Source organism: Hermetia illucens, chromosome 2, assembly GCF_905115235.1.
Source record: "Hermetia illucens chromosome 2, iHerIll2.2.curated.20191125, whole genome shotgun sequence".
Lineage (NCBI taxonomy): Eukaryota > Metazoa > Arthropoda > Insecta > Diptera > Stratiomyidae > Hermetia > Hermetia illucens.
The window spans coordinates 109,511,998-109,524,164 of NC_051850.1; the positions used below are offsets into that span (position 1 = coordinate 109,511,998).

At 40.6% G+C, this 12,167-nt stretch overlaps 1 protein-coding gene across 2 annotated transcripts in view; it reads right to left on the minus strand.

The window, feature by feature from the left end:
• LOC119648033 (laminin subunit gamma-1) overlaps positions 1-12,167 on the minus strand; it is an 81,219-nt gene that overhangs the window by 23,055 nt on the left and 45,997 nt on the right. For both annotated transcript variants that reach the window (XM_038049458.1, XM_038049459.1), the window contains exons 8-10: positions 11,446-11,631; positions 11,151-11,376; positions 1,059-2,233 (exon numbers count right to left, since the gene is read on the minus strand). In XM_038049458.1, coding sequence (XP_037905386.1) covers positions 1,059-2,233; positions 11,151-11,376; positions 11,446-11,631 — 1,587 coding nt within the window. The remainder of the gene's footprint in view (positions 1-1,058; positions 2,234-11,150; positions 11,377-11,445; positions 11,632-12,167) is intronic.

Here is a 12,167-nt window from a genome sequence, read left to right on the forward strand (position 1 = left end):
AAAACCCAAAGACAGAACCACTCAAATCCATCGGGAAAATAATGACTAAAACCTAAGTGTAGCACTCGATCGGTATCATCAGCCTTAAAAACAATGTACAATGCATTGTGTAAATTCAGTAAATATGAAACTGCCCCAGTAGATTTAACGTGAAGTTTCTGATATAGATGTCAATGCGCCTGAACATTAATGGTAATGAAGAGGCTGGAAGACTAGACATTTTTTATACCTCTGTCGGTGACTACAATAGGGAAAGCTATTTAACTTTATGCCCAGTTCGTTCTTCTGCATACTCCGCGAATTCTTCACTTATCGTCGTTGCTTCCAAAGTACCCTAGTAATAGTGAGCGATGGCAGCATCTCGAAAGGCTCAACTAAGATTCCTTTCGTGGCTGAAAATAAAGTAGCTCCAGCAAACGTTGTGATCTAACCTCGTTTAGAGCCATGCCTTGTTGCTCTTTCCTTTGATGACAACGATTCTGATGATCGAAGTGCACCTAATTTTTGGGTCTATTGCAGGGACTACGATGTACGATTTCTCCAAGGTGAATAAGCTCATATTTCAAAAAATATTATGCCGTTGGCCGTATGTACTTTCATTTTCTTGCTCGCTCTCTTTCCTTTTTTCTTTGTGAGATGCGCTCGCCTGCCAAAATTAACAATTCCTATACTTTTAAACTGTCGGACGATAAGTTACGTCAATTTTCAATCTTTCAATAACTATGGGCATAGCACATCTATATTTGCTTGAGAAGGTTGTAGAAGATGGTCCGTAAGATTTCCAATGGAGGAATTCCCAAGAATCCAAGCAGCACAATGTCTAATACCGTTGAAGTCCCAATTTATTTATTTATCTTAAGACAGTTTTAGATGAAATTACCAGTCAACTGAACTACTCGCAGAAGTAAATCAAAAGGCTTATCGTGCATTACACTGGCGCACAAGGACAATGAAGAATGTGCTAATAATGATAATTGTTAATTTTCGTATTGTTAATAGAAAAAAATCTTAAGAAGAAATGACGACCAATTTTAAAAACATATGTACATTATATTTACCTGGCAAGCATTCGTTACAGTTCTCCCCGGCTGTATTGTAGATACATTTCAAACATTGTCCTGTTGTCCGATTACAGTTTCCAACAGCATTGGGATCCACGTTCCCATTGCAATCGCAGGGCTTGCATATTCTCTCTTCTCCTAATACTCCCGCTGGATCACCATAGTATCCATCAGAACAATCCTCACACTTTGATCCAGCATATCCAGATGGACATTCGAAGCAAACCACTGAATCATCAGGCATTTGGAAGCATGCGCCACCACCCCGACAATTGCATGGTTTGCAATCGTCTGGAGTTCCAATTAAAGCATTGCCATAGTATCCCTTGGCACATTGGTTACATGTGTCTCCAGCGGTATTATGTTGGCAAATGCAGCGACCTGTTTCCGAGTCGCAAATCGTGGCGTGCTTATTACAATCACATGGAATACATGGCATAAATGGCCCGCCTTTAGAGGGACTGTGGCGATAGCCTGGAGCGCAAGATTCACAAAATTGGCCTAAATATCCTTCCGGGCAGCTGCACTGTTCAATCCAACGTGCTGAATTACCAGCTGTATCACGATGGGCGGTCTCCAATTCAACATCGTCAAGAACGGCTTCGCCATGGGAAGAATAGCTTGCTCGAATCTTAATTGCCGTTAGATTGCTTAAAATAGACATAAACCCTCTGGACGACTGACTTGGTTGCCAAGAGTAATTAGAATGTTCATGTAGTCGGTAGACGAATTCTCGCAGGTTTCCATCAGGTATTCCATTATCTTGAGCAAATATCGGCAGGGAAATTTGGGTTCCAGCCCCTTCTAAAATGACGTCCAACGGGGAAGGGTTCGGCCCAATTTGGCCATTAAGTTGTAGCTTGAATTTGAACAGACGATTGTACGATGCCCTTTGATCGCCCAGAAAACGATCAGGAGCAACGAAGTAGACGAAGTCTCTTCCATTAGCGATGGTTCCGATGCTTTGGCTGAACTGGTTATATTTGACATCCACCTTGTTATCTCTGTCGTCCATCGCTCTCCACCGTTCTAAGTGCTTATTGAAATTGGATGTAGTAGATACGATACTGTAACCTTCGGCACTTTGACATTCGGATGTGTGACCATAGCAGAAGCATGGCGTGCAACCAAATCGATTTTGTAGATCCAAATTGAAAAAGCCAGGTTTGCATCTGTCGGAAAAATATTTATTGGATTAATTCCCGGAACAAAATATTGGGAAAGGTGTAGTTTTAGTCAATAAATATCTGCCACTATAAAAAAAAATAAATCTAGGAGAAAACTGCTGTTATAAGAAGTATGTGAAGATTCCATTTCATAGTGTGGTCCTCCTTATTTCTTTTTCCATATCCAAAAATATTTGACAAAAACCTACTCTTTGGTAGGAACGCATGTTCACTTGTGTGAGTAGTTGATCCCAAGGAAAGGAAGACAGGTCTGGGTGGTCAAGGAAGATAAGCGAAGTTGAGATAAGTCTACTAATGTAATAATATCTCAGATAAATATGAATATATCGACGCTTCGAGTCAATAGTGCTTAATATTATCGTTTTTTTGAATGATAAGAATAAGAGTCCAGGAACATCGAAAGCATGGCTAAATCCGCTCATATTATTAAAGAATGTTATATTAAAGAAAAATTTATCTTCTAAATGTTTTCCTACATGTGAATAATTCAGAATGTACCGTCTAAACTGTATATACTATGTGTTCATAGAAAGCATCCTTTTCCTTGTGCATAACTGATACGTCTTAACCTAAACCGGAGTTACGCAGACAAAATCTTATCAGAAATCATCTTTCAGGTCACAACAGCGCATTTATTTGGTTTTCCAGAGTATAAAAGGACGGTGCTGGAAGATGGCCCAGGCCCAGAATGTCTAGCCTATATTGGCGGAACTCACCGTCAAGTTGGAGAATATATCCATTCTCACTCTAAACTCCGCTGTTGAGTTGTCTGATAACAGTCTCTCAAACTTCTGGTTTCTCGCCGCACTTTTTATGAAACGAATTTTTTTAGCTCTTATATGATTTACGCAGTATGCTTCACATAGGGATTTATGACAACCATATTATGAACTAGAATTTCTATGACACAAAGTGACATGAGCTTGGAGTTTCGAGTAACAGTGGTATTGATTTTCAAGTTCTTATCCGAAATATCAGCGTAGTTCCGAATTTTTATGGTACAAGTAGGAATTTAGCGTTCGCTGCCAACATCGTTTTCTAAATATACAAATTGATCAACGCCCTTTGATGATGTGCCCATTCATGCAAATAGGAACAAGTCGCGAAACCGGAAGCTGGACGCTTCAGGTACGAAAGGTTTTGTGTATTTCTTAGTACGTAGCACGTAATATAACCATATATTATGTGAGAGTATCCACTTTCGGGTGATATTGACATTCATAGTCTTCAATTTTCAAAGAAGCAACAAATTTGAGGTATTATAACCTTGTTAGTAATAGTGCGATTTCCACCAAACTTGGTAAGATCATGCTCTATATTATAGCCTATATCGCTGCGAAATTTCACGGTACTAGGATGAACTTAAGGGGGGTTTCTAACCAATTACAAAAAATTGTAGTAATATACTATTATTAACCTTATTTAAACAGATATCGGCATGGAAGGTATTTTGGAGCTCAGGCACCATATAGTGGCAGCCTCCTGATTTTTTTCAGATTTTTCCGTTTGGTAGTTTCTGAGAATGGCCCCCTTAAAGAAGTGATCACTTTCAACCCCCCGCGCTCCCCACCCTTCCAACGAATGTCAAAACTAAGATTGGCTTTGAAAAGTACTAAGCGAGACCTTTAATTTGATACCCCACATGACTATATTTGATGAAAAAAAAATTTGCACCCCCCTTTTGCATGTATGGGGACCCCCCCTTAAATTCGATGTAAAAGGATGTAATTCACTGTATGCGTGAGCGTTCACAGTTCCCACCTTTCTACCCAATTTGGTGTCAATCGCTATAACCGTCTCCGAGAAAAATGCGTATGACAGACAGACAGACAGACAGACAGACAGACAGACATTAAACCGATTTTAATAAGGTTTTTTGTTTACACAAAACCTTAAAAATGGAATGACCAGTCAGACTAAGCATCTCTTTTGTTGGTGTTTATCTTTAGTCCGATTCTTCTTGTCTCTTTATCGACATCCATAGTCAATTCGCCAAGCAGATGTAGTCGTCGTACTTAGGGAAAGCACGTCCTCTAGCCAATGCAACATGAATAACAGAAAACTTAGCGGACTTCGCTTTGGGATATGAATTGCTCAGAGATTTTACTTTATTTAACATCTGATACCTAAAGTTGCATTCCATCATATGTCACTCTGATAATATAATAGTTTTTCTCCAGAAAGCCTGTTGATGCTGTTGAAAACTTTCTCAAACTCGACAAAGAGCAGGCTGAGGCAGGTGTCGAGATGGTCAGTACAGCCCTCTGTCGACAGGGTGTCCCTTGATTGGTTACAAGATGGGTTTATTAGTTAAACCTCGCGAAATCAGGGAGTTTCTATTCGAGTTGACTTTTCGAGAGCAATAAATTTTCTAAGTCTGCAGATTGCTAGCCCACAAAATTCTACCTCTTTTAGTACCTGGACGGAGTATTTTGAGCGTAATCCAAACTCAAACGGATGTTTATTCGATTTCTATACTCCCTGCTCACACCATTCCCTTCACCGCTTCGGGTATAGGGAATCCGCACAGTCCCTTTTTTACTTTATTATTTTTTTCCAATTTGATTTTCAGTGAAACTGTACTTCAGTTTCAATATAATCACACTTATTGCTTTGCAAGTGAGAAGCCTACAGCGCAGAACACGGAGACGGACATACATAACAATGGCAACCCGCGCTGGTAGACAACCTCTCTTTAGAAGAGAAAACTGAGACAGGTGCCGATTTACCACCCTGGCGAAATATAATGTTTTACCACTCAAAGATCTTTGTAAGTAGCAAAAAGTTTGTAGCCGCAAGGTCAGGTGAGCATGGTGGGTGGAGTAGCATATCACAAAGCTCCAATAGCTTAGGTGACCAAACTGTGTGTTGTCTCGTGTTTTCATGTGGGAACTCAACGTCTTTCCAATTGATGAATTCTGGACGTTTCCCTTGATAGCATCTTCTAATTTGTCCAACTAGTGGCAATATACGTTCATATTTATCGTTTGATTCCGTAGTCACCATCATCATCATCAACGGCGCAACAACCGGTATCCGGTCTAGGACTGCCTTAATAAGGAACTCCAGACATCCCGGTTTTACGCCGAGGTCCACCAACTCGATATCCCTAAAAGCTGTCTGGCATCCTGACCTACGCCATCGCTCCATCTTAGGCAGGGTCTGCCTCGTCTTCTTTTTCTACCATAGATATTTTCCTTATAGACTTTCCGGGTGGGATCATCCTCATCCATACGGATTAAGTGACCTGCCCACCGTAATCTATTGAGCCGGATTTTATCCACAACCGGACGGTCATGGTATCGCTCATAGATTTCGTCATTGTGTAGGCTACGGAATCGTCCATCCTCATGTAGGGGGCCAAAAATTCTTCGGAGGATTCTTTTCTCGAACGCGGCCAAAAGTTCGCAATTTTTCTTGCTAAGAACCCAAGTTTGCGAGTAATACATGAAGACTGGCAAGATCATAGTCTTGTACAGTAAGAGCTTTGACCTTATGGTGAGACGTTTCGAGCGGAACAGTCTTTGTAAGCTGAAATAGGCTTTGTTGGCTGATAACAACCGTGCGCGGATTTCATCATCGTAGCTGTTATCGCTTGTGATTTTCGACCCTAGATAGGAGAAATTGTCAACGGTCTCAAAGTTGTATTCTCCTATCGTTATTCTTCCTGTTTGACCAGTGCGGTTTGATGTTGTTGGTTGATTCGTCTTCGGTGCTGACGTTGCCACCATATATTTTGTCTTGCCTTCATTGATGTGCAGCCCAAGATCTCGCGCCAATTGCCGCCTGCTCGATCTGGATGAAGGCAGTTTGTACGTATCGGGTCGTTCTTCCCATGATGTCGATATCGTCAGCATACGCCAGTAGTTGGGTGGACTTAAAGAGGATCGTACCCCTTGCATTTACCTCAGCATCACAGATCACTTTCTCGAGGGCCAGGTTAAAAAGGACGCATGAAAGGGTATCCCCTTGTCGTAGACCGTTGTTGATGTCGAATGGTCTTGAGAGTGATCCTGCTGCTTTTATCTGGCCTCGCACATTGGTCAGGGTCAGCCTAGTCAATCTTATTAGTTTCGTCGGAATGTCGAATTCTCTCATCGCCGTGTACAGTTTTACCCTGGCTATGCTAACTAATGTCCATATTCCAACAGTTTTTCCATTGCTTGTCGCAGAGAGAAAATCTGATCTGTTGCTGATTTGCCTGTAGTGAAGCCTCTTTGGTATGGGCCAATGATGTCCTGGGCGTATGGGGCTATCCGGCCTAGCAAGATAGAGGAGAATATCTTATAGATGGTACTCAGCAACGTGATAGCTCTATTTCTTCTCTAGTGATTCCGTAGTAATAGCTCCAAATGTACAATACCTTTGAAATCTTAACGCACTAACGATATGACCTTCTTCTGGTCAACATTGTCTTCCGACCTTGATTTAGGTGGTTCACTCTACTTGTTTTAAACCATTTTGGATTGGATTTTATCGTCAACAATTCATTTCTCATGGCCAATAACTAGATGATTCAAATATGGACCGCTTTCTTCGTGTATAGGAAGCCGCCCAGCTCGTGAGAAATATAAACATCGGGCTTGTTTTCGAATCCGAAATAGTGCGTCGATCATGAAAAAAATTGAGATGAATAAGACCCTCCCGCAAAAAAATAGTTGTCATTACCTTGCGGACTGACAGTCTCGTCTTGGCCTTCACTGCCGCCCTCTCGCCGCTCTTCCTCTACTACATACTGGCCTGTTTCGAGTCGGGTATGTAATAGTGCCCCCAAGTTTCGTCACAGGAACTCATTTTATCCACAAACGCGTCTCTCTCTTCCTGGAATCTTCCGAACACGCTGAGAAACTTTCAACCAATGATGCATGTGGTCATCCGGTAGTAATATTCATCGTTTTTGCCTTATGAGCCCCTAAACGGCCTCAATGGTTATCGCGTAATATTCGACATTGGGCGGCGATCATGGCTTCGATTTTCGGCTTCCTCACACAAATACTCGGGTACTTAAAAGGGTAATTTCTCCGAAGAGTGAGCACTATCGCTCTAAAATTTCGGTCGGATTGCTCCCTCCCTGACTAAAAACTTAAGAATAATTCTTTAATCCACAAACATGTACACTTATTTCTCGCTCTTGTTTTCTTTCCATAATAAGGGGTTCGAGAGAATTACGGTCGGCCACCTTTTTAATAAAGATACCGGCTACGTGCAGATCAATCCTTTTCAATGAAGCATAAAAGCTCTTCGGAATTTAAAAAAAAGTCGTATTACACAGATTTTCAGATGTCTTACAAAGTTTGTAATAGACCTAGGAGACTCTGTGGAGGCGCTTGTTTTTAGCTATAAAGGCAGAGCAAAGACTCAAAAAGTGGGCAGGACTCACCCGCCAGTTCAGCGCCATAGGATTGACGCCATTGGCGCTATATGGCAAGTATATGTTTTAAATTTTTTTTGATAATTGAGGGAGTCCTTAATCCACCATCTACTTGATGACGGACCGGACCAGTTGGGAAGCAATATTAAAGTGTTCGAAATATTAAACGACAAAGGTACGAAATTTACTTTTCTCCAGGATTTCCCCAAAAAAAACCTACCCTTCTCCTTAGCGGTTCTGCACCATATTGTTCAAAGTACTTCGCCCATCTCCCATTTTAGAATTCTATTGTGCAGCACACTTTATACTGTGACTTATTCACTGCTGCACCCACTTTCTACAAATATTCGACCCTTAGGTCGGCGTGATTCTCTTCATTCGATGACACATCACAGATAAATGTTGATACAGGCTTGGGGCTTTTAAATGCCAATGTCGATCACTTTCTGTGTAATGCTCCAATGCAGCAGTACAGAGAAAACATTAGTGCGAAAAAGCCTCAAATTGGCGTTGAAACTCTTATACTTCACGCAAGCATAAGCACATGCTTACCATGGACGCCGTCGAGCGGAAAAGCGATTTCACAGACAGATAAAGGAAGCCCAAGAGAATTAACAGATTTGGAATTACAGTCGAATTGGATAAATATAGAGACCACCAACTGCACCAAGCAGTTCATCAGGTTTGAGACAGCGAATCAGTGCCTGATGACTAGCAACGAAGGATTATCTCTCCTTTATAACAAGAAATATCAATCGACATAAGAGGGAAAACATTCCGAGATGTGTAATCTGCTTTCATGTACAATATATTGGGCAGTCAACAAGCAACAATCACATCAAATAGCACTAGCCAACTGAAGTGCAACTGCCGTGGAACATACCCCACCAAAAAGTCCGACGAGTGGATCGCACTTAGCGCGGAACAGTAGCACCTCGGTAAGATCTTGCGGGAGGTGAACCGCATTTCTGCGAACTATGGCATAGATGTGGCTGTTATGCTATTCAAATTGCAATGAATTAATGTTTACTACCCCTGCAATCTCCCATGTCGTTTTCGTTAGTTAGATTCAACCAATCTCTCTATTTCGTCATCATGAGCTTTCATTGGCTTTCCAACCAGGACGAGATTCCGAAAACCAGCGTTAGGATTCTGTCAAACCATTGTCATCATAAACTTGACGCAACTTATTATAACTTTGCGTTCTTACCTTTACGGAGATAAAATAAAGGGGGAAAAACCACATTTTCTTCCATTTTCAAATCGTTATAAAATTTATAAAACTCAATCGAATCACACACGAGAGTGTCACCTTTCAATCAGCATATAAGTTAAATTGAAGCGAATGGCGCTTGGCAGGGAGACGCAAATCCTCTGAGAAATCAGGCCGTAGTAGCGGTAGAGAAGTTTCACCGTATTGTATCTAGAAATATAGTTCAATTTTTTCTATATTGCTGACCGATTTTTGTGGTGACGAAAGGGGGGGATGGGTCTATCTTTCAACCACTAGTCTATCACCCAGGAGTACGTTTCAACCTGAAAAACCGTTGCGTGTTTTTGTGCCATCGGTGTAGGAGACCTCAGTATATCCCACTATGCATTCTTCTGATTCGCCCTAGGTTTTCTCCTCTACGTTTGAAGATAGCTTCATATCTTTCGCCAAACAGATATATGAGGAGCCGAGAATCAGTAGACATTGCAACAACCGCGAAAATTCTTCCAATGCTCTGCGACCCTCACGTCCATAGATCTGAATAAATTAGTCCATAGGCTGCTCTCATTGCAGTTCCCTGAATATGTATATCTCAGGAATGCGACTTGAGTAATGCGTTTAGAGCAACGTTGGATGTCGTACTCCTGGAACCAGCAATACCAAACCAAGCATTTCTTTGCATTGAGATATGTTTCTGTTTTTGGTTTATTTCACCTTAACCAACCACATTACGGATGCATAAGCAAACATCTGCCTAATGATAGCAAACAAGCATTACTACATAAGGTCTGAGCCCCCGGTCGAGGCAAAGGCCCGCCTGCACAGCTCATAATCTCAACAAGTTTTTTCCAAACAAGCTTCTTATCTTGAACAACTCCCAGATATTGCACTTCTTCGGAGAGAAGAGCATTCATTTGTTTCATCCTTTTTGTAAATATCGATCGTAGTTTTATTCAAATTGACATATGCTTGAGGTACAAACTGTCAATCAAATCAGCGGCAAGTTGCACATTTTTAAATACCGTTTCGAAATCTCGATCAGCAGCTAGCATAGCTGTGTCATCCGTATAAACTTGGGCGTGCATTGACAGATTTTGTACTTCGTAAATTAATGTATCGATCAAAATATACCATAGAAGTAGCGATAGCACATCTCCTTGAAGGTAACCTTTCGTTTTGGAAAGCCGCACAGGCAAAGATCCCTTGAATGCCTAGTAGTACTTCCATAGCGTATTCACTTTTGAGAGATGCTTCTCCATCGTTGAAACCAAGAAATGACTCATAGGATTACCTACGCTGGTATGTAAGTATGTTCGTTTTCATTTAGAAGGTGCAACCTTAGCGCTTTCTTGTGAACGTGAATCCTACCAGTTTGTTTAGCTGTCTGAAATTCCTTGGAGTTTGAATAGTTATTTTTGCCGGGCTTCGGTGTGAAGACTCACGTAGCTCAAAGCAAAACACGATAGAAAAATATTTCTTAGAAGCCGCTGTAGGTGCGACGTCATTCACGCCAGGTGCTTTGGACTGTCCAGAATATTACAGCAGTAATCATTTTTTAATTGGTAACCACAACACTTTTGCGTTGAAAGGTTTGTAAAAACGCTCCTCTCGCACTATCACTTGCTCTCCCGGATAGTACACTTCCAAGACAATATGCGCAGACTCACCTATTGAGTTCAAAAAGTTTTTCCCAGTTTTCTATGAGAGTCTAACTTTTCCGATCCATCCATTTTTAGGACTTTAGCCTTGAAGTCTCTCTTTTGTAATCAGGAACTTAGCAACTGTAAATAGAGTATTACAAGACCTATAGAGACGAGTCTGTAAATTCAATCGGAGCTTATCAGAGTCAATAATTGGCTTGTTGGGTAATTCTTTGAATAATGAAATGATTAGAATCATGAAGAAAATGTAAAAATGTTAAACAGACGGTAAGTACCAGGTTCTCACTTGAACATATCAGGGGAAATTGAGATATAACCTAATACAAAACGAAGAGACTATACATTTCCCTTATATCTTATACTTCGCAGAGGGTTTAAGATTAAAAGATGAAGAATTTTAGTATTGTAAGCATGATACAGTCACCTTTCTAATACTGATGTAATAAGTAGTGCTCAAACCGCTTTGGATACGTATGCGCTATTGTGTATTTTATGGACTTTGATACTATAGGCCATAAAGAAGAAAATTTCCAAAAGTTATATAGGATTTTTGACTGAATAAATACAGAAAATAGTGTAAATCTATTTCAAATAATTGAAATGAAGCTGAAATTTTATAAGATAAGTCAAAAGCTACTGTTTCTCACTGTTACTTACTCTTTACAATGTCTTCCTTCAACATTTTCCTTGCAAGAGCAAATCCCGGTTTCAGGATCACAAGACGGTGTATTATCCAAAGAACCGCGTGGATCGCAACCGCAAGGCTGGCAACCATGAGGTCCGAATTGATAGAAATTAGCCTCACATCTATCGCATTTATCACCAGTCACGCCACGTTTACAGGTGCATCGTCCCTCAGCATTACACTGCAGTGAAAGTGATCCTATGAAATGAAAATATGCTACAGTTATACAGAATAATTCATGGATAAATTTCAAGGGCAAATTCTCACCAACGCTATCACAAGCACAGTTAACGCAGTGTCCATCGTCGCGCATATAGTAGTTATCCTTGCATTTTTCGCAGTTTGCGCCATCACGGTTGTCTCTGCAATCTAAACAGTGTCCTCCGTGGCCAGTTTCGTTGAAGAGATGGCGATCGAAAAAGCATTTCTCAGAATATCCATTACAGTTGCAAGCTAGAATATATATAAAATGTAATTACGAATGATAATGACATCGAAAATTTTATATATTTAGAGAAGAACAACATTTCAGAGATATCAGTAGCTACTTAATCGTTTAATTTATATTAAAGAAGGATTAGTGAATTTCAGTGGATGAATCCACCATAGTAAGTAAATAATCTATCAGTACCACTTTAGGTAGAAACTGGCCTGGCTGGCCTGCTGCCATTATATATAAGGAAACTATGTTGCCCTAGATAGTGACGAGTAGATTGCTAGTAGATCAACTAGAAGAAGACAGTGATTATATTTTCCGGTGAATAGAGGAAAAGGGTTTCACAATTCGTAGCCATATTACAATTCGTTGCCATTCTTTTTTGATAAGAGAACTTCACAGCAACAGTGAACACATTCACGAGATGGATGCTACTGATCCACATAAATATATTAATGAAGCCCAAAGCAAACTTTATGGCGAAAACAAACAAGCTCCTTTACAGGTGCTGATAAAGCTCAATTAGGAGCATTCGTAGCTGCTTTCGAATTCA